The sequence below is a fragment of the Dromiciops gliroides genome, chromosome 2, assembly GCF_019393635.1.
Source record: "Dromiciops gliroides isolate mDroGli1 chromosome 2, mDroGli1.pri, whole genome shotgun sequence".
Lineage (NCBI taxonomy): Eukaryota > Metazoa > Chordata > Mammalia > Microbiotheria > Microbiotheriidae > Dromiciops > Dromiciops gliroides.
The window spans coordinates 638554040-638576913 of record NC_057862.1 but is presented as its reverse complement, the minus strand read 5'-3'; the positions used below and the strand labels follow the sequence as shown (position 1 = coordinate 638576913).

Sequence of the window (22874 nt, the reverse complement as noted above, 5' to 3'; positions counted from 1 at the left end):
TCCTATGTGCAAAACACTGGGAATAGAAACAGAAAATTAAGGCAATCCCTTCTCCCAGGGAGCTCACATTCTAACGAGGGAAACAGCACATATAGTTTCAGTTGTACTTCAGATGGGGTAGTCCTTAGGATCCAACAGCAAAGCAGATGGCAATGCTTTGTCATTAGTGTTATTTCCGCTGATACTATCTTAGTGGTTTCTAAGGTTGAGCCACTCAGCAGTGCCAAGGACTCGGGTGGCCAGAACTTCTTTTCTGGGTCTGCAGCACCTAGAGAAGCAGTTGCTGGCTACATTTCCACAAAGATAATGGCTTTGAGGGTTGGACTGGGAGCAGGAATTGTGGTTCAGGGCTCTTAGGGCTTACCTGCCCATTCTGGAGCAGTTGGTCAGCAGTCATTGTTGGCGGTAGCGAGAAAGGTTCCTCCTCTCAGGAATTTCTCCCTTCAATGATGGCTGTGGAGGCTAGACCAGAAGTGGTCTGGACCAGGGATCTGGAAGGTACTGTCATTCCCAAGGCTATTGGATTCAAGGTCCTGGGCTTTTTGGATGCTTTTTAATCTAATTGATGCTTTTTGTTGTTGTTAACATTACAGTTATTTTCCAATATTTCTTCCTAGTAAGCCATTCCCTTGTAACAAAGAAAAAAAGTTAATTAAAGAAAGAACTGATATGGATGGAACAGACTGAAGCATGCTATTTTTCACTTTCATTTTTTTCTTTTAATCAAGTTTTCTTGTACAAAATGACAAATATGGTAAAGCTTTACGTAATCGTACATGTATAACCGTATCTGCTTGCTGCCTCAGGGATGGGGGAAGAGAGGGAGGGAAAGAGGGATAAAAATGGAAACCCCAAACTATAAATAAAAAATGTTTATTACAAAAAATTAAAAAAGACTTCAAAACCAGAGGGGAAAGTGTTGACGATGCTGGATTAGAATTCTGAAGAAAGATTAGGTCCAGATATATACAGATTTGGGAATCATCTGTGTAGAGATAATACTTGAACCTATGGAAACAGATTAGATCATTGAGGGGAGACAAGAAATTCTTAACATTTTTCTGGTGATGGACTCCTTTGGCAATCTGTTGAAATCTATAGGCCCCTTTGGCAGCTAGGTGGTACAGTGGATAAAGCACCGGCACTGGATTCAGGAGGACCTGAGTTCAAATCCAGCCTCTGACACTTGACACTTAGCTGTGTGACCCTGGGCAAGTCACTTAACCCCAATTGACTCACCCCCCCCAAATAAATCTATAGCCCCCTTCTCAGTATGATATTTTAAAATGTGCAGAATAAAATATGTAGAAGTACAAAAGAAACCAATCAAAAACAATTTAAAAAAAATTTCACAGACTCCAGGTTAAGAATCCTTACTTGAGGGAGGCGAGAAGAGGGTCTAGGACAGAAGCCAGGGAAATAGATGCCCATGCTAAGGAAGCAGGAGGTATGTGGTGCTGCAGCAAAGGAGTCAGATAAGTAGGAGAAGAATGAGGAGAGGGCAGTGTCACAGAAATTGATCTTTTAGGATGAACAGATGGATTCAGTCAACTTCTTTTTAATATTTTCAGCTCTCAAAATAGAGCCTGAGGGGCAGCTAGGTGGCGCAGGGGATAGAGCACCGGCCCTGGAGTCAGGAGGACCTGAGTTCAAATCCGGCCTCAGACACTTAACACTTACTAGCTGTGTGACCCTGGGCAAGTCACTTAACCCCAATCGCCTCACCCCCCCCCCAAAAAATAGAGCCTGAAAGTTAAGCTCATTTTTATTGTTGCTGTTCAGCTGTTTCTGACTCTTCATGACCCTATTTGGGGTTTTCTTGGCAAAGACCCTGGAGAGGTTTGCCATTTCCTTCTCCAGCTCATTTTACAGACGAGGAAACTGAGGCAAACTAGGGGAAGTGACTTGCCCAGGGTCACACAGCTAGCAAGTGTTTGAGGTCAGATTTGAACTTAGGCCTTCCTGACTCTAGGCTGGCACTCCATCCACTGGGCCACCCTAGCTGCTCTAGGGGGAACTTGCGGGCAGTCAATCAGTAAGTCATCTTCACTGAGACCTCTCTCATCAGCATTGTGCCTAGTGAAGTTTACTAACCTTGTATACTTGATGTTTGCTAAACTGATTATGATTAATAGTCTTGTATTCCTTACCTAAATGTAGCTGACTCAACCACTGGTGTGTACTTGGAACTTCCTTGTAAGTAGGTGGGTCAGTCAATGGTCAAACATGGAGTCACTTCTGTCTTTTAGGGCCAAGAAATAGATGGGGGGGGGCAGGGAGGGAATAAGTATTTCTATAACACTATGTTCCTGGTACAAATGTCTCATTTGATCCTCACGGCAACCCATGAGGTGGGTGCTATTATTATTCTCATTTTGTAGTTGAAGAAACTGAGGCAGAGGTTAAGTGACTTGCCCAGGAAGTGTCTAAAGCTGGATTTGAACTCAGATCTTCCTGATTCCAGTCCCAGTGTTCTATCCACCTCCCCCGCCCCCCCCCCCACACCTGCCTGCCTCTAAGAGACAATAGGTCAGTCCTCCTAGCTGGGTTTTTGGGAGCCCAATTCATTGATATCCGTTCTTTCTCTCTTTTGTGGATCCAAGTGCTTAGAGATCTAAAATTTCCTTAAGAGGCGCTTTGGCTACATCCTTTTGGTACACTAGCTCATTGTTGTCAATTTCTTTTATGAAATTAACCTATTGTTTCTAGAATTTGACATTTGACCCTTAGCTCCTTTGGTTTTATCACTTAGTCAAGCAACCGCCTTCACAATGTCAATTCACCTCCAGATTTCCTACTTTTTCTCTAGAGTCTAGGAATAGCAGGGAAATAATCCCAGTTAAGCAGTGGCCATGCATACAGCATCCCTGAGAGGCAAGCAATGAAAGCATGACTTCCCATTTTACAGATGTGAAAACTGAGGCAAAGGTGAAGTGAACTGTCCAAGGTCACACAGCTAGTAAATGTCAGAACCGGGATGTGTACCTAGGTCTCCTGACTCCAAATCCAGTACCCTTTTCTAGCCCAGAGCCTTTCTCCACAGTTTCTAGGGTTCTAATAACAGTGGGAGGCTGGGTGGGCTTTGTATACTTCTTGGTCCCATATATTCACCTGGTGAATAGTCAGGCAGCTAAGTGGTGCAGTAGATAGAGAGCTGAACCTGGAGTCAGGAAGACTCATCTTCCTGAGTTCAAATCTGGTCTTAGACACTTACTAGCTGTGTGACTCTGGGCAAGGCATTTTACCTTGTTTGCCTCAGTTTCCTCATCTATAAAATGAGTTGGGGAAGGAAATGGCAAACCGCTCTGGTATCACAGAGAATCAGACGACCTAAAAATGACTCAATATCAAAAATGTTTTTTATATTTATTTCCTGCCAGTTCCCTCCTCCACCCTCCCCTACTCTCAATTTTCTAATGAGTAGCTGGAAGTTGGAAGGACTTATTGTTTGTCTGCCTCCCCATCCCTGACTCATCAACCTCATTGTGTTTCTGGGAACAACTACTTTATGAGAAACCACTCTCATTAAGGTGGTTTCCCAACATGTGTATATTTACAAATAACTCTCTTCCATGATCTTTTCCTGAGTCTCTACCACCCTGTTAGATTTCTGGCAGGTGCCTTGCTGTATTTCCCCAGATGTTTGCTCAACATCTGCCCCCCCTTCCTTTTCCTAAACACAATTGAGGTTCAATTGAACTGTTCCTGACTTTTTACTAAACACTTCATTCTCGTAAGTTCTCCACCTCTCTACCAAGTGAAGGAAAATCACACTTCATCCTCTGTTCTCTGGGACCAAGATTGGCTGTTATATAAATATTATGACCTTGACCACCTTGTAGCATTATTTTCACTTAGATTCTGTTGAGGTCATCCTAAAGATAGGTGTCTTCCTCTCCTTCTCTGAATTCCTAATGTATGTTCCTTTTTATAGTTCAATATGTTTCAGATGGAGAAATTTGAACGGAGGGAAAATGAAATGACTTACCCAAGGTCACACAGATGGAGAAATTTGAACTGAGAAAAAATGAAATGACTTACCCAAGGTCACACAACTAGCTAGTGTGAAAGATGGGATTTGAGGTCTTTTAATTTCAGTTTCAGTGTCCTAATCACATAGCACATTGATGCTGCTGGAAGGAGCAATCGCTACATAGCTAAAAGAGGACATTTTTTTTGTCACATATATTCTTCCCTTTTCTGACATTCTCCTTAATGGATGCTTAATATAATTAAAGGGTTAATTCAAGGACTCACTCTTTTTGTGTCTCAGTGTCCTTCTCTCTGCCTGGCAGGGAGTATGCACCTTAATGAAGTGCTTTTTCATTATTCATTCATTCATTCAATCAATCATTGAAGATACTGTGATAACAAAGGTAAGTCCTCTTCAGAGATTGGCAGAACATAGAGCCAGAAAAGACCCTAGAGATCATCTTGTTCAAACTCCCCCATTTTACAGATGAGGAAACTGAAGTCTCCAAAGGGGAAGTGACTTACCCAAAGTTAACAGTAAGTTAATGGGGGCAACTAGGTGGTGCAGTGGATAAAGCACCAGCCCTGGATTCAGGAGGACCTGAGTTCAAATCGGGCCTCAGACACTTGACACTTACTAGCTGTGTGACCCTGGGCAAGTCACTTAAACCCCATTGCCCCCCCAAAACCTCCCCCAAAACAAAAACAAAACAGTAAGTTAATGGTAGAACTAAGACTCAGACATAAAGTATGAGGAAAGGGGAAGGTATGTGACCCCCCAAAATTTCTTCTTTATCTACATAGAGTTGAAGGATGCTCATTTTATACATGAACTGAGAAATGGCCCATTTTACAGAACTTTATTTTATCTATGAAAACATGGTGGCCGTCTAGTAGGATATAAACTCCTTGAGGGTAGGAACTATTTTCCATTTTGTCTTTGTATTTCCAGCACCTAGCACTGTGCTTTGTCCATGGGATCATAGATTTCTGAGCTGAAAAAAGACACCATAAGCAATTAGCAAATGATGTTGACTTGAATCTAAGGTTTACAAAGTACCTTCCCCACAACCTGACCTCGTGGAACTTGGTAGTGCTTGCATTCATTACTAGCCCCATTTTGCAGAAAAGCTTGAGAAAACCGAGGCTCAGATGAATAAAGTGATTTGCCCTCAACAGTTTCAAGTGCCAGGGATAGGATTCTAGCCCAGGTCTATCCTAATCTCAAGGTTACTGTTTTTGCCCCTATGCCACCTTACCGTTATCTTGTCTGAAACTGACAAACTGGACTTGTTATCTTGCCCCCCCACCCCAAACCTTCCCCTCTTCCTAATTTTCCTACTACAGTCACTGAGATTCATAGCCTAGGTGTCCTCTTCATATCTTACACTCGCTCTACACATTGAATCAGTCACCAAGTCCTGTTGATTCGACCTTCAAGGGTTTGTTACTGTTGTTTGTCCTTGGTTATCAAAGAGGACCATGACATCAGGGTGATATCATGACTTGCAGTGAGTTGGATTGAAGTGAGGGAGGGCTGTGCAAGGCCACCAGCCTCATTCTCTTCTCCAGAGCCACCTGGGTTCAGTGGCCAGCTATATATCAGGACGACTGGCGATGGCCTTGTATGTTTAAGGCAGTTGGGGTTAAGTGACTTGCTCAGGGTCACACAGCTAAGAAGTATCTAAGAATGTATTTGAACTCAGGTCTTCCTGACTCCAGGCCCAACGCTCTAACCACTGCACTGCCTAGTCACCCTTTTGTACACCTTACGAACCACAAATTACTCTGAACCTGACTCCATGCTTTTCACTGGCTCTCCCCCAGGCCTGGAAAATTCTCTCCTCACCTCTGCCTCATGGCTTCCCTGGATTCCTTCAGGTCCCCCCTAAAATCTCACTTCCTGCAAAAGGCCCCTCCTAGTCCTGCTTAATGCTCATGCCTCCTTCCGTCTGAGATAAATTTCAATCTATCTTGTTTATATCTTGTTTGTACATGAGTCTTTATATGTTGTCTTCCCATTAAACTGGAAGATCCTTGGTTTTTACCTTTTTTTTTTTTTTTTGTGGTATCCCCAGTGCTTAGCCTGGCTTAATGTACTTGTTAGCATAGCAGTTGTTAGAATGTGACTCTTGGGAAATACTACTGTACTATAAGAAATGATGGGCTCAGTGGTCTTAGCTCAACAACTTTGAAACACTAAGTCATTTTGACTATTATAAATGCACAAATTAGAAATAAAAATAACATGAAGAAAGATGTTATCTTCATCCAGATAAAGAGCTGAGAAATAGAAGTATGTATAGAATAATTTTGCATCTATCTATCTGTATCTAATGGCAGCCATCTCTAGAGGGGAGGGGGGGAAGGAAGAAAAAAAGGAAAAAAAAGACATTTCCATGATAGCTTTGTTATATATTTGGAGGGAATAGTTGTACATGGTAGATTTGCAGTTTCAATTTCAGTCATCTTTTTTATCATCTGGTGTTATGTAAATGCTTGTTTTGTTCTGTGAACTGAAAATAAAACAATTTTGGGGGCAGCTAGGTGGCACCATGGATAAAGAAGCACCAGCCCTGGATTCAGGAGGACCTGAGTTCAAATCCAGCCTCAGACACTTGACACTTACTAGCTGTGTGACCCTGGGCAAGTCACTTAACCCTCATTGCCCTGCAAAAAAAAAGAAAAAGAAAAAGAAAAGAAAACAATTTTTTTTTTTGGTGAGGCAATTGGGGTTAAGTGACTTGCCCAGGGTCACACTGCCCAATAATTTTTTTTTAATGGGGGAAAAAATCCATGAAAACAAATGTTGAAAATTATCCTTACATGTAACTGGAAGGGCAGCTAGGTGGCATAGTGGATAAAGCACGGGTCCTGGATTCAGGAAGACCTGAGTTCAAATCTGGCCTCAGACACTTGACACTTACTAGCTGTGTGACCCTGGGCAAGTCACTTAACCCTCATTGCCCTGGAAAAAAAGAAACAAAAACATGTAACTGAAAAATAATAAAATACTTTTGTTAAAAATAAAATAAAATGGGGGAAAAATGTGATTCCTGGCTTTCAGAGATCTGGTTGTTAAATATTGATCCACTCTGGGGACAAGGATCAAATTTGATGTACAAGATCTGCCTACCCCTCTGAATCCTCTGTTTCTCAGTGTCTTAATAGGAAAATGAGGGAAATGGCTTGGCCTCTAAATTCCCTTTCTGTGATCCAGAATGAGGGACACAGGTGGCACAATGGATAGGGGAGTAGACCCAGAGTCGGGAAAATTTGCCTTCAAATTCTGCCTCCGCTACTTCCTAGCTGTCTGACCTTGTCAAAAGTGATTGGACCAGACTGCCTCAGTTTCCCCATCTGTAAAATAATAGCACCTAGCTTCTGGGATTTTTGTGAGGATAAAAAGATATTTGGAAAGTGCTTTGCCAAACTTAACACACTATTTAAGTACTTGTTATTATTAATCCACCTTGGGGTTGTGTTTCAGATACTCATGACTTAAGTGGGATATGATAGATGTCTTTAAGTATTTACAGGGCTGTCACCTGGAAAATGGATTCCATTTGCTCTTGTTAGCCTCAGAGGGTGGAGCACCACATGGGAATTAGGGTGAAGCAGATCGAAGCCTGCTGTAGCAAAAAGTTTCCTAATAATTGAGGTCATACAGAGTGGGCTACCTAAGAAGGTGATTAATAATGATAATAATAATTAACAATCACTAGCATTTACATAGTACTTAAGGTTTGTGATCTCATTTGGTCTTCACAACCACCCTGGGAGGGAGGTGCTATTATTTATCCTCATTTTATAGATGATGAAACTGAGGCAGAGCTAGGTGAAGCCACACAGTGAAGAAGTAGCTGAAGTATGATTTGAACAGACATTTCCACTCTAGCCACTATACTACCCAGCTGCCTAAGAGAAAAAATGGGTTTTCCCTCACCAGAGGTCTTTAGGCAGAAGTTAGATGATCATTTGTCTAGAATATTAGAGAGGTCATTCTTTTCCAGGCATGGACTGGGCCAGATTACTCCTGAGATCCTGCACAGAGCTAAAGTTCTCCCAGGCTCTTAGTTAGCTGTACGGAACACTGTTTTAGCACACCCCGCCCCCACCTCCAACCGCTCCCCATGCCTAGAACCAGAGGTCACAGGCTCAAGAGGGGCCTGGACTTCCATCCAAAGCCATCTGACTCCCAGGGGCCTCGCCCTTCAGCACCAGGGGGTAGAGGTACAGGACACTGGTGAAACACACAGGACAGGATGTAACTGTGGTACCCAGGGTGACCTTCTGAGAGAGTAGCCCTCTGACCTTTGAGTCTCAGACCAGACTCTTAGAGGGTGAGCAGGGCCGGCAGGATGGATGGTAGGGATCCGGCAGGCCCAGAGGGGAGATAGGTACTAGGAAACATTGGCATGGGGGCAGGGGGGAGAAAAGGAAGGAACTGACGTGGAGGAAGGGTAAGACTCAGCTTGTGACTTTGGTGATTGGTCATTGTGGGTGGACCTCAGAGGTGGTGATGATGAGCAAGTACATTGATCTGGGGAGAGCTCAGTGGACACAGAGCAGCCTGATGTGAGGTGAGCTGCATTCCCACAAAAACATCTGGGGTGGGGTGGAAGGCTTTCTACTGGGGCTGCCTTAACTCACCTGGGTCTGCATATGAAAGGGGCAGAGGCTGCATTGTCTGTGTCTTCGGGTATTTTAGGCAGGTTCTCACCTCTTGCAGAATAGAATCAAGACTCAAGGACCAGCTGGGGAATGCGCAGTGGGGAGCTAGGTTACTGGAACTGAATAGATGAACTACCAAGAGTATATATGAGGTCCAGTGCTGGACTTGGAGTCAGAAAGAATCTGTATACAAATCCCACTTTAGACACAAGCTGTGTGATGCTGGGCGAATCTTAACTTCTCTAAGCCTCCCTCACTTCCTCATCTGTCAAATGAGAGGGCTTGGTTCAGTGACCCCTCCCCCCCAAACCTCCTATCTCATGGCCTCTCCAGCAGGATGGGACTTCGGGGGTCATGTTCTTCAGCCCCATCATTACATCCACTCCAACCCTCTGTCACTCATTGAGAAGGGCTTCCCTCACCTCCCACTCACCCCCAGAAGCATCAGCACTAGAACCCTGGGCCCTTACAGTTTGTTTATTTCCTCCTCTCTCATTTTGAAAAGATGGAAACTGGGGGGGGGGGGCTAGGTAGCACAGTGGATAAAGCAGCAGCTCTGATTCAGGAGGACCTGAGTTCAAATCCAGCCTCAGACTCTTGACACTTACTAGCTGTGTGACCTTGGGCAAGTCACTTAACCCTCACTGCCCCACCCAAAAAAAAAAAAAGGAAAGAAAAGATGGAAACTGAGGCTGACTCACCTAAGGTGAGTCTACCCTCCCCCCTTCGAGAGGTGCCTGGGTTTGGGCTCCTCGGTGGTGGGGCCCATTTGAGATGAGGGTCCAGGGGCCCAGGAAGTCATGGAACCACAGAACCGGGTGGGGCCATCCCATGCGACTCCCTTGCTTTTTCAGGCAAGGAAGCTGAGACGCAGCTGAGGGAGTCGGGGGCTGGAAGCTGAGCCCAGGCCTCCCCACTGTCTCCTTGTGGTCTCTGCTACGCCTCCACTTTCTGGTAAGTTTCACGCGAGATACAGAGGAGTTAGCTGCAGAGGAGACAGGACTCCACCACAGGGAGGCGGGCAGGACCTGGAAGGCAGCTTCCTCTGTGCCCAGGCAGAGCTGCCCCCTGCCTGCCCCGCCCACCTCCCCCAGGCCCCAGGAAGTCACCAGAGTGCTGTGTGACTCCGCCCCAGGGCCTGCTGGGAAGTTATTGCCTTTTGGTTTTGTGTGTGTTTCCAGCATCTCCTGCACCTCCCACCCTCAGGCTAGGACCTCTGGATCGATCCCTCTGCACAACATGCGGCTGATGCCTCCCCTGGCTTTAGAGGGCACCTTTCTGGGCACAGAGAAGGCATGGAGGCTGCTGCTGCTGCTGCTTCTCCTCAGGGTGGGCATGGCCCCCAGCCATGACTCTGAGCTAAGAGAGAGGGCCCAGGCCCTCATGAGAGCCTACCCGCTCATCGATGGGTGCGTACCTTTCCAGCCTGGACCCTCCTGGGCACCAAGGGCAAAGCAATGCTGAGATCTGGTCTCCCTGACAACGGGTGGGTCTTTATTCTGCCCCTTGCCCCCTGCCCCTGCCCCACCAAGGGCTGGACTGGGACAAAGAGCTCAGAGTGACCCAAGGTCAGGGTGCTGTTCCTTCTCCAACAAGAGCTCACATTTCTGTAGCAAGTCGAAGGAAGCGAGTTGAGGAGGCCTGGCCTCATTTTGGAGCTAGCTAGATGAGCTGTAGCATTGGACTTGGGGGGGTCAGGAAGACCTGAGTTCAAATGTGGCCTCAGATGCTTACTGGCTGTGTAACCCTGGGCAAGTCACTGACCCTCTGCTTGCCTCAGTTTCCTCATCTCTGAAATGGACCCCATACAGTTGTTTTGAGGGTCACATGAGATAACAAGTATTGAGCGCTTTGCAAAACTTCTAGCAATTAATAGATGCTAGCTGTTATTATTTTCATTATCCTTGTTTTATGGATGAGAAAACCAAAGATCGGAGACATAAAGTGACTTCTTCCATCTTGGAAATGTCAGTGCCAGGATTTGAACCCCTTTTCCTAATCGCCCACACTGCTTCTCTAAGGGCAAAGCTTCTTAAACTGGGTGGGGGGTCTCAACCCCATATAGGGTCGGTAACTGAATATGGGGGGCAGTGTGAAAAATTTGGCAACAGTAAAAGGTTATGTATACCTATTTTATATGCCTAGATACCAAGTATAGTCTCAGGTGAAAAGGGGTCATGAGTGGAAAAAGTTTAAGAAACCCTGCTCCAGGGCACCTTATCAATCACTGCATTCAAGCAACTCTGGGTCTTCCTGCCAGAGGATCCTTCATCTCTCTCCTCAGCCCTCCCTGACCTTGATCCTTGACCTCTCTCCCTCCCCAGCTCTCCCTTCTCCCAGGTCCCTGACCTTTGACCCTGACTCCTGCCTTCAGTTCTCCTCCTTCCCTTGACCCCGCGGGTCTCCTGCCCTGAGCGCTCTCTCTGACCTTGGCTCTTGCCCTTTATGCCCTGCCCCTGATCCTAACTCTCTCCTACAGCCACAATGACTTACCGGGAATTCTGAGATGGTTTCATCAGAATAAACTCAAGTACCTCGACTTGAGAACTTTCAACAAGAGCCAAACCAACATCCAGAAGCTTCAGGCAGGGATGGTGGGAGCCCAGGTATCACCTCCATCCCCCATCCCTCCTCACTCACTATCCAGCACACAATAGCTGTTTAATATACGCCTGTTCATGGAATTCTCATGGCTGTTTTAATTTGCATTTCTCTAATTATTACTGGTTTAGAGCGCTATTGATTACGGCTATTGATAACTTGGATTTCTTCCCCTGAAAACTGCCTATTCATGTCCTTTGACAATATATCACTTGGAAAATGGCCTTTTTTGTGTGTGTAATTTTGACTCAGTTCCCCACGTATCTTAGAAATGAGATTTTTATCAGAGAAACTTGCTAAAAAGACCCTCCCCAATTTCCCACTTCTCTTCTAATTTTAGTTGCATTTATTTTATCTGTGCAAAAACTTTTAAATTTTATGTAATCAAAATTGGGGCTAGGTTGTGAAGCTAAACAGGGAGATTTCTATTTCATCCTAGAAACAAAAGAGCGTCACTGGATTTAAAAATTTTTTTTAGTAGAGGGGTGACATGGCCAGATCTGAGCTTTGACAGCTTTGTGGGGGACGGATGGGAGTAGGTAGAAATTTGAGGCAGGGATGTCAGGCCACAGCAATAGTGACAAGCAAGGACTAGAACCAAAGTGCTGCCCATGTGAGTTGCGATGAGGAAATGGTTACTGACCCCATAAAGAGAGGAGAATCATAGATTTAATTTTGGAGTTGGAAGGAATCAGAATTCAAGGGGTTTCGAACCCTGAGAGTTTGAACTCCCAGCCAGCCCTATAGTCTTGACTTATCCTTCCGCATCCCCTCATTCCCCAAACTAGTTTCTAGATTGAAGGCCAGGCGCTGAATGGGAGAAAGGAGATGAGGCTCAGGGAGGGTTCTCTAGGTCTCATCCCAGGCTCTGAGTGTGCTGTCTCATGCCTCCCCTAGTTCTGGTCGGCCTACGTCCCCTGCCAAACTCAGGACAAAGATGCCTTGCGCCTAACCCTGGAGCAGATCGATGTCATCAAGCGGATGTGCAATGCTTATGAGGAACTGGAGTTCGTGACCTCAGCCCAAGGTTACTCCTCTTGGGCGTGGGAGGCAGGGGCAAAGGGTTGGGACCCAAACCCTTTGAGCAGCCTCTGCTCAAAGTTCTGAACAATCCCCAGCCATCCAGACCTTTAACCCCTTTGCCTCTTACTCTGACTGAGCAATGCCACCAGCCAGTTCCTGACATGAGAGTCCTGTGGGCAGAGGGATCCCCAGGATACATGCACATTGACTCAAAAGTGTCGGGGTAGGGGGACACCTTGGAGCCGGAGCATAACCTAAGAATCAATTCAAGCAGGCATGATCTTGGGGCAGCTAGGTGGCGCAGTGGATAAAGCACTGGCCCTGGATTCAGGAGGACCTGAGTTCAAATCCAGCCTCAGACACTTGACACTTACTAGCTTTGTGACCTTGGGCAAGTCACTTAACCCTCATTGCCCCCCCTCCAAAAAAAAAGAGGGCATGATTTCTCTGAAGGCTCCAAGAGCAAACCCTAGTGTCCCTGATCTTGCCCAAGAGGAGGGTCAGCTCCCCTGGGGTGGGTGAAGGTGGAGGGAGGGCTTTTTACAGCCACTGGCTGCAGCAGCCTGAAGTAGCCTGAGAAGAAGGTCAAGGAATCTTTCCCCTTCCCTCCCCTCCCCTCTCCTCTCTTTTCATCTCCGCTCCCCTCCCCGCCAAAAGAGCAACCCCCTGCTGTGGGACCCACTGCTCCTTCTCCTTTCCACAGAGCTGAAGGAGAGCCAGAAGCTGGCTTGCCTGATTGGGGTGGAGGGTGGTCACTCTATTGATGGAAGCCTGGCCGTCTTGAGAGCATTTTATGAACTAGGCGTGCGCTATATGACTCTGACACACTTCTGTAACACCCCCTGGTAAGGATGATAAAGGTTGGGGTGTTTTGTTTTGTTTTGTTTTGTTTTTGCAGGGGGGTTCCTACTAAATTCCATTTTTCAATGAGCAGACTTCCACTTTCTCTCCTTCCCACCCTCTATCCCCAATTTATTTTATTTTATTTTTTTATCCCCAATTTAAACACACACACACACACACACACACACACACACACACACGCCCTGTAACAAACATACGTAATTGAGCAAAACAAATTTCCACATTGGCCATGCCCGACACTGTGCCCGGTTCAGTATTTTGAGTCCATCCCTTCTCTGTCTGTGGGTAACCCAGATTATCATTCAGCCTCCAGAATCACAGTCACTCACTGCACGGACCATTGTTCTTGATCCCTTTGCCATTTTCTATTTTTACAATGTGGTTGTTATGCTATCAACTGTTCTCCTGCTTCTAGAGCCTGGATATTCTAAAGAACGTGAGGGGGCAAAAATGGGCCTCCTTCCAGGGCTTAGGGCTGCCGAGGTGGAGAGTGTGCTGGGTCCAGTCCAACACGAGGGTGGTGGGGGAAGACCAGGCAAGGCAGAGAGTCCTGGGGCTCAATGCTTCTTCCCCCAGACCCTGCCCACACTGGCCCTGGGTTCTAGGAAGATTTTCAAAATCTTAGTCTACTTCCTTCCTCTTTTAGAGGAATTGGTTGGATGTTCAAAGTTGGGAGATGCTCACTTTGCATCTAATTTTAGCTTGTTTGTTCTTCTGCTGTATCTTGCAGGGCCCAGAGCTCCACCATGGGCCTGCATCACTCTTATGAACATGTGAGAGGACTAAGTGGCTTTGGTGAGGTAAGAGATCTCAGGAAGGGAGTGGGAAGCTGGGCCCACCGAGTCTCAGAGTTAGAAGAGACCTCAAGTCCAACCAATACCAGAGCCTAGCTCCTTTCTACGATATCCCCCACCAATGGGTGTATAACTTCTTCCTGAAGATCTTTAGGGATGGGGAACTCACAACTTCTAGAGGCATCTCATTCTACTTTTAGGTAGATAAGCCTGTTTGGAAGTTTTTTAATAAGAAAAATCTGAGGGGCACCTAGGTGGCGCAGTGGATAGAGCACTGACCCTGGAGTCAGAAGGATCTGAGTTCAAATGTGGCCTCAGACACTTGGCACTTACTCGCTGTGTGACCCTGGGAAAGTCACTTAAGCCCAATTGCCTCACAAAAAAAAAAAAGAAAGAAAGAAAAATATGAAATCTTCCTCACTGCCCTTTCTACCCTTATTTTTTTTTTTTTTTGTGGGACAATGAGGATTAAGTGATTTGCCCAGGGTCACACAGCTAGTAAGTGTCAAGTGTCTGAGGTTGGATTTGAACTCAGGTCCTCCTGAATCCAGGGCTGGTGCTTTATCCACTATGCCACCTAGCTGCCCTCTCTACCCATCACTTCTAATGCTGCCCTGTGGGCCAAGCAGAATAAAGTTAGCTCCTCTTCCCACAGACAGTCCTTGAAGATAGCCATCATGTTGCCTTCCCTCCTCGCAAGTCTTTCCTTCATGCTAAATGCCCTCAGTTCCTTCCCTGATCTTTGCTTGGCCTGGTCTCCAGGTCCCACCATCCTCCTGGTTACCATCTCCCAGTGGGCACCACAACCCACTCGTGGGGGCATTCCCTAGCTCCTTGGCCCCAAACTAACTCCATCTTGCTCTCTCCAACCCCACCTGCTTCCTTCCCGATGCCTCAGAAAGTGATAAAAGAAATGAACCGTCTGGGCATGATGGTGGACCTCTCCCACACGTCTGATGCCACGGCCAGAGAAGCAATGATTTTCTCTCAGGCTCCGGTGATCTTCTCTCACTCATCTGCCTTCTCCATTTGCAATGACTCAAGGAATGTTCCAGACAGCCTCCTGAAGCAGTTGGTGAGCCATCATAACCTGCCAAACGCGGGGCCCGGGACACTTTAGACCGTGTCCTCCCATCCCCAGAGTTCCCTCAGACCCCAAAGCCCTGGTTATCCTTACCGGGGCAGGTTACACAAGTGCCTCAGGGTCATATGGCACACTCTGAGTTCATAGCAGGCCGGCCTGCAAGATGACCAGGCTTCCGTCCATGGAGTGGCCAGCCTCCAGCTCTCCTGGAGCTCTGGGGATAGGAGAGGAGGGAGATGTGGCACAGACTTCTGCCTGAGTTTGTAGGTTTTCTCCCCTCATCACAATCCATCATGGGACTTAAAGTTAGGAGGCTTCTTAGAGGCCAGCGGAATGCCAACCCTTCATTTTACAGATGAGGAAAGGGAGGTGCAGAGGGTTAAGTGAAGGGAGCGGGTTGGATGGACAGTGCCAAAGAGCATCCCCCCCAGCTGCCTGCAGACTCTTCCCCTCCTCTGGTCTCTGGCCTGCTTCAGGCTTCAGTTTCCATCCCTTGGAGAGAGAAGGGTGACGGGGATGGGTGGGGAGTGGGGCATGGGAAGCTTGGCTCTTTGCAAGCATTTATAGGAGAATAGGAGGCTAGAATAATGAGGAAGCATGAGTGGCAACCTCATGGCTGCTCTGAGGGGCTGTGTCTGTTTCTGCAGAAAAGAAATGGAGGCATTGTGATGGTGACCTTGTCTGTAGGCGTGATTCAGTGTAACCTGCTGGCCAATATCTCCACAGTAGCAGGTGAGGCCCCCCCCCACCCCGCCATGGACATTATTCCTTAGGGGTGAGGGAGTGGGTGGGAGGAGAGAAAAACAAAGGAAATGAGTGTGTCCTGGAGGAAGGGAGGGTGGTGAACCTCCCTCTTCCCTCTTTCTTCCTTAGATCACTTTGATTATATAAAGAAGATTATAGGAGCTGAATTCATGGGGATTGGAGGAGACTATGATGGTGTCGGCAAGTGAGTGTCAGACAAGGGAAGGGACATATTGGTAATTAAATCCTGGGGGGCTGATGAGATCACCAAGTGAAATAGGACAGGGGGATGTAGAAGACCCAGAATAGAACCCTGAGGGACACCTGTTGTTAGATGGCTTGATCTGGAGGAGGATCTAGCAAAGGAGACTGAGAAGGAGCGGTCAGAGAGGTAGGAGGGAACCAGCAGAAAGTGATGCCCCAGTACCATTGAGCACCAAGCTCCCATCCCATCTGACCCACTTGTTTTAGTTTCACACTCTACAGAAGACTAGGCTGTGCCCACTGTCAGCCCTTCCCTCCTCAACTCAGACACCTAGGAATTAAGGGTCGGGAGGGACCAGCCAGGGCTCATCTGGACTTGTCATCTGGCCTCTCCCCCCACCACTCCACCACGACATCTCTCTCCAAGGTCATGTGTCACTTTCCAAATTCAATTCAACCGCGTGTTACTTCTGGGCTCGTGGTCAGCCAGTGCCTCCCAGACGTCATCATCCAGTGATCGGGATCCTCTGAGACCCCTTCCTTTGCCTCTCTCTGCACAAGGTCACACTGTTGCCCTCGCTTTCCTCCTAGACATTTTTCTTCTCCTCTTTGCCTTTTTGACACTGTCCTATCTTGGTTCTCCTCCCATCTTGATTTTCTCCCACACCCTCAGATCACCCAAAGTTCAGGCCTTAGCCTTCCCCTCTCCTTTTTCTACACTCTATCTTTTGCCAGTCTGATCCATTCCCACCGTTTCAATGATCCCCTTTACACTCATGATTCTCCAAAAAGGTAACTTCTTCCTCAATTTCAGTTGCTCTCCCTCCTCCAGTTTGCTTACTGAATGCCAGGCACTGTGCTAAATGCAGGGGAAGCAGAAAGAGAGAAAAGATAATCCCTGCCCTCAAGGAGTTTATAATCTAATGGGAGAGGCAATTGGCAAACAAATATATATAAAGCAAGTTATATGCAGGACAAATATTAAATGAGAATTAAATAAATAACCACGTGATAAGATTTAACTTATTATTATATAATTATATAGTATACACAGCATATGATACCACATCATTATATTGTATATAGCACATATAACACTTTATGTGCTATATAATGATATAGTATATAATATATACTATATCATTATATCACATGTAGTATATATAATACATATATGCTAATATATAATTATTCTATAATACGTTATACCTTATATATAAAATAATATGTTATCATGTAATTATATGTTATTATATAATTAATGTTAAATAAATAACTAGCAGCTCGGTGGCTCAGTGGATAGAGCCCTGGGCTTAGAATCAGGAACACTCACTCATCTTCCTGAGTTTAAATCTGGCCTCAGACACTTACTAGCTGTGTGACTCTGGGCAAATCATTTAACCCTGTTTGCTTCAGTTCCCTCATCTGTAAAATGAGCTGGAGAAGGAAATGGCAAACCATTCCAGTGTCCTTGTCAAGAAAACCCCAAATGGGGTCACAGAGAGCTGGACACAACTGAAATGACTGACCAACAAAAACAAATAACTAGCAGAAGGAAGGCACTGGAATTAAGAGGGGTTAGGGAAGGTTTCCTAGAGATGTCCCATTGTGGCTTCAAGTTCCACATATGCCAAACCAAACTCATCATCTTTTCTCTAAAACCAGCTCCCTTTTGATCTTCCCTGTTTCTGTCAACAATATCTCACCTTAAGGTATACCTGATGGGGGCAGCTAGGTGGTGCAGTTGATAAAGCACTGGCCCTGGAGTCTGGAGGACCTCAGTTCAAATCCAGCCTCAGACACTTAACACTTACTAGCTGTGTGACCCTGGGCAAGTCGCTTAACCCTAATTGCCTCACCAAAAAAAAAAAAAGTTATACCTGATGACTCCCCCTTCCCCTATCCAGTCATTCATCAACCCTGTTGGTTTTTCTTTTTTGTTATCCCTCATTTCTCTTCATAGCAATGTCACTCTAGTGCAGGGTCTCATTCATTCATGCCTAACTAGTCTCCCTGCCAATAGCCACTCCCTCCTTTAATCCAGCCTACTAGAGCCCCAACTAGGGCAGGGCAATCAGGGCTATGGCTCAGGGAACTAAATTTAGAGGGCATTGAATTTACAAGACACTGTCAATATTTGGACTCCATCAACAATCAGAAACAATAGAGTTTAGCATCTGATTGTCAGGGATGATGACTCAAATGAGAAAACTACCAGAGGACAGGTTGGAGCAAACTCTTCTCCCACCCATCCTGCTTCTTTCACTTGCCCAACTGAGGCTACTCTATGCTCCGTACCCTACATCTGGTTTGTTATATGTGTTCTAGACATAAACTTTCCTGGTTATAGATCTATGTGCCATTCTGTGCCTCCATATCACCTTCAGAGTCATTAAAAAGCCCAACTCTGTCCATCTGTTCACATACTCAAGAACCTGTCATGATTCCCCATTGCCTAATATGCAAAGTCTAAACTCCTCATTAGATATTAAGAGATTCCACAGTTTGGCTCCAACCATGTCTCTGTCTACTTCCCTATGTACCCACTCCTCTCTACTCAAATATGGGACTGCTGTGATGAAAACATGAAGGATGGCATCTTTGTGAGTCATGACTATTGTTGTTTCCAAACACCTTTATTCACACTCCTTGTCCTACCCTTTTTGAATCCTCACTTCTTCTACCAGCCTTCCCTAATCACTGCAGCTCACAGGGGCCTCTCCTGGCTCTGATCTCCTTTAAGTAGGTATTAGCTGTACCAATAATCCAGCTATGATCCAATACTGCCTTATATTCTGGTTATCTTTTCATGTCTATGTCTCTCCAGCTAAATTATAGCTTTCTTTTTAAAAATTTAGGTGGTTTATTTTCTCTAAAAAATAAGCACTTTTTTTTTCTACCTTTCATACCTATTTGGACAAAAAAAAAGAAAAAACTCATGATAAATATGCATTGTCAATTAAAACTTATCCCTACGTTCATTGTTGTTCAGTCTTTTCAGTGATGTCTGACTCTTCAAGACTACATTTGGGGTTTTTTGGCAAATGGGTTTGCCATTTCCTTCTCCAGCTCATTTTTACAGATGAGGAAACTGAGGCAAACAGGGTTAAGTGATTTGCCCTGGTTCATGCAGCTAGTAAGTATCTGAGGCCATATTTGAACTCATGAAGAAGAGTTTTCCTGACTCCAATCTTGGCACTCTATCCATTGTGGTACCTAGCTGCCCAATTTTCCATTGGCCATGCACAGAAATATGTTTAATTTTGGGTCTTCCAGAATCATGGCTGGCCGTTGTGTTGATCAGAGTTCTTGAGCCTCTTAAAATTGTTTGTCTTTATCCCATTTTTGCCATTATATAAATTGACCTCCAGGTTCTTCTTACTTCACTCTGCATCAGTTTCTAGATGTTTTCGCAGATTTCTCTGAAACCAGCCCCTTCATCATTTCTTTCAGCTCAATACAATCCCATTACATTTATAAACCATAGGGCAGCTAGGTGGCGCAGTGGATAAAGCATTGGTCCTGGATTCAGGAGGACCTGAGTTCAAATCCAGCCTCAGACACTTGACGCTTACTAGCTGTGTGACCCTGGGCAAGTCACTTAATCCCCATTGCCCCACAAACAAAAACAAAACAAAACAAAACATTTATAAACCATAGCTTGTTCAGCCATTCCCTTATAGATGGGCATACCTCCCCCTTAGTGTCCAGTTTATCGCTATCACAGAACAGATGTAAAGCATAAACTTCTTGCTGGATAAGGTGACACCTTTAATTCTCTGCATCCCTCCCAAGCTCAGCACAAGGCCCCAAGGAAGGGAAGGAGAAGGGAATAATCATTTATCCAGTGCTTGTTATGGGCCAGGCACTAGGCTAAATGCTTTTTACAAATATTATCAGGGCAGCTAGGTAGTGCAGTGGATAAAGCACCAGCCCTGGATTCAGGATGATCTGAGTTCAAATCCGGCCTCAGACATTTGACACTTACTAACTGTGTGACCCTGGGCAAGTCACTTAACCCTCATTGCCCTGAAAAAACAAAAACAAAAATTATCTCATTTGATCCACACAACAACTCTTTGATGTAGGTTATCACCCCCATTTTACAGTTGAGGAAACTGAGGCAAACAGGATAAGTGACTTTGCCCAGGCTCACAGAGCTAGTAAGTGACTGAGGCTGGAGTTGAACTCAAGTCTTCCTGACCCCAGGTCCATCACTCCAACTACTGTACCATCAATTACCTCACCTAATCAGCCTCAATAACAGTTTATTGATTATGATGATGGTGCATATAGGCAATGTAGACGTGAGCGGCCACTCTGGAGAATGGTCTGTCCTCTGCTTCACACGACAGGTCTGACCCTGGAGAGAATGGGAAGGTCAAAGGTCAGACTTCCCCAATCCTGCTCTCGGTACCCAGGTCCTGGAAAAGGATTGCTCCTTATCTGGGAAATGTGAGAAGTGGCTGGGTCACCCTGGAGAGAAGGGAATTTTGGGAATGAGGCAAGAGGGGGGTGAAACCTGGGTCTACCCAGGCTTCATCCACCTGCCTCAATGGTTTCTACCAGGAAAGGTGTAATGAGCCCTAAGGTGGCCACTGCTCAGAAAGGCTTCTGTTATAGGAAAGGCCAATCAGTAGCAAGCATCTGTTAAACTGTAGGAATCCAGAGAAAGGTAGGAGCACGTGGGCTAACAGTGAACGCCCTTTTCATCTTGGGCGAAAGTCAGATAGAGATGTTGGTGAAAGTTGGTCACTCGCAGGTTTCCACAAGGCCTCGAAGATGTCTCCAAATATCCTGCTTTGATTGAAGAGTTGCTGAGGCGGGGCTGGAGTGAGAAGGAACTGCAGGGCCTGCTTCGAGACAACCTCCTGAGGGTCTTTCAGAAAGTGGAACAGGTGATGTTTGAATGCCAAGGCCGCCATCTTGGCTTTCCATGGGTTTAGGGGGACCCTCCCCATTACGTCCCCACAAAGGGCTCCCCTAAAGCTGGATTACTCCCTCATGTCTTTGGATGGAGGAACAGGGAAAGGTGCCGGCTTCATACTCACTTCCAGGGACTAGAACCTAGGTAACAGCCTGTCTTATCCTATGTCGCAATGCGGCAAACTATAGCATTGCATGTAGGTCATAGGTTACTTCTCTGGGCTGGGTGTACCTGCTCTTGTTGGGGGAAGAAGAGCTTGTGTCTAATGTTATTCCCTCCCCAAACCCTACTTGAGATGTTGGGGGCTGCCACCTCTTAATGATGCCACTCCTCAGGTGCGGCAAGAGAGCAAGAACCAGAGTCCCAACGAAGACATGCTCTCTGAAGTAACAATAGATAATCAGTGCCGTTCAACTTTCCAGCAGCTGGCATCGCTGAAGCCACTTTGGAATGGGCAGCCCCTCCTGAGCCCAGCCCTGCACCTCGCCACCTTTGCCCTTGTCCTCATGTCCTCAGTGGGGCAGCTCTTCCCCTGAGATGAAAGGTTGGGTAGATCAGTGCCTATCTCAGAACTGAGCTGGAGCCCTCAGTTTTGGCCTTTGGGAGATGGACCCCAGCCTGGTCCAGGGGGACAGCTATATCCTCTTCTCCCACTCTGGTGTCCCTCTCTCCATGGTTAGGTTACTGGCCCCCTTTAGGCAGCAGAGAAGGTTGTGAGGCATTGACTCCCCCCACCCCCAAGCCTTCCTTTCCAATGGTCACTTACATTCCCAGTGGTTTTTCATGAGAACCAGACTCATCTGCTGGGAATCAGCAATGGAGACCTCAGGGGGGCCAGCCCAGCAGCACGTCTGATGAGGGGAAACCAGACCTTGTCTGCCCTCTCTGCTTCTTACCCCCCAACTTGGAAAGGATGTCTCAAGGCCAGTAATTCAGACAGGAGATCCAGCTCTTGATGGGTCCATGCTGGACTGTGGAGACTCAAGTCCTTGTCACCTTCACCCCTGAAACTGACCTTCTCTGACCTGACTCAGATGCCTCTGGATCCCTGGAACTTCCATCTTCAGTTTAGGGTTCAATGGAGTCTTGTCCCATTCACATTCACTTTCTGCTTTGAAAGTAAAGGGTGGTTTCTTTTTTAGCCCCAAATTTAGCATCGTAGCATCTTCTTAGTAGTCTATCTTTTGGCTTGCTGTGTCCTCTCTCCCTCCTTTTTCCCTTCTCAGGTTTCTAGCCCCTTGTTCTGAATTTCAATGAGAAAATTTCTAAATTTTCCCCTGGAAAGGCTGCTGGTATTAGGTAGGGCACTGACTTCTACCCAACAACCCTTATCCACTGACCTAGGTCAAATGAATAAGAATAAACTTATTGGAAATAATTTGAAAATGTGTCTTTTCTATTTCCTAGCTTGTACGTGGTGGGGTGCTGAGGTTTAATCTACAGACTGACCTTGGGTCTCTTTGGCTAGGGATGGGGGTAATGAGGATGACTTGTGGGAGGGTCTCTCAAAGGGACAGAATCAGGGCTTGACCCAAGGTCCTGAGGGGAGCACAGGGCACTGGATTTCCTTATGTAATATGCTAGATATTACATAAGGAATATAGCAAGATCAGCCTGGCATCTGGGAGGGAGAAGAAGAATATTCTACTGTGAGTCCCCCTACCTTTTCTGTAGGAATTCTTGTTCCTCTAGACTGACTGTGGTGGGAAAGAAAAGCCCAGCCCCCCCCACCCCCTCATGGGGAGGAAAAAGAGAACCTCCCAATCTGTGTCAGAGTCCTTTCTCAGTGCCAGGCTGGGTTTGGGGTATTGACTGATCCCCCATCTCTATTCCTGTACACAAGTCACTGAGCTCACTCATGTCCAATCACCTGGATAATCAATCATCCAAGGGCTTCCTTTGGGAACAATTGAGAGAAGGAACTCTGGTGCCCCTTGGGGTATGGTTTGTTGGGGGTACCTTCCAGGGTTAGGACTAATGGCAATCT

At 46.2% G+C, this 22874-nt stretch overlaps 1 protein-coding gene across 3 annotated transcripts in view; it reads left to right on the top strand.

The window, feature by feature from the left end:
* LOC122742163 (dipeptidase 2-like) overlaps positions 1 to 22242 on the top strand; it is a 39006-nt gene extending 16764 nt beyond the window's left edge. For all 3 annotated transcript variants that reach the window (XM_043986210.1, XM_043986211.1, XM_043986212.1), the window contains exons 2-12: positions 9501 to 9600; positions 9828 to 10055; positions 11126 to 11252; positions 12145 to 12274; positions 12974 to 13115; positions 13865 to 13934; positions 14827 to 15003; positions 15660 to 15744; positions 15886 to 15961; positions 20723 to 20858; positions 21223 to 22242. In XM_043986210.1, coding sequence (XP_043842145.1) covers positions 9886 to 10055; positions 11126 to 11252; positions 12145 to 12274; positions 12974 to 13115; positions 13865 to 13934; positions 14827 to 15003; positions 15660 to 15744; positions 15886 to 15961; positions 20723 to 20858; positions 21223 to 21423 — 1314 coding nt within the window. In that variant the 5' untranslated portion in view covers positions 9501 to 9600; positions 9828 to 9885 and the 3' untranslated portion in view covers positions 21424 to 22242. The remainder of the gene's footprint in view (positions 1 to 9500; positions 9601 to 9827; positions 10056 to 11125; positions 11253 to 12144; positions 12275 to 12973; positions 13116 to 13864; positions 13935 to 14826; positions 15004 to 15659; positions 15745 to 15885; positions 15962 to 20722; positions 20859 to 21222) is intronic.
* The last annotated feature ends 632 nt before the right edge of the window (positions 22243 to 22874 follow it).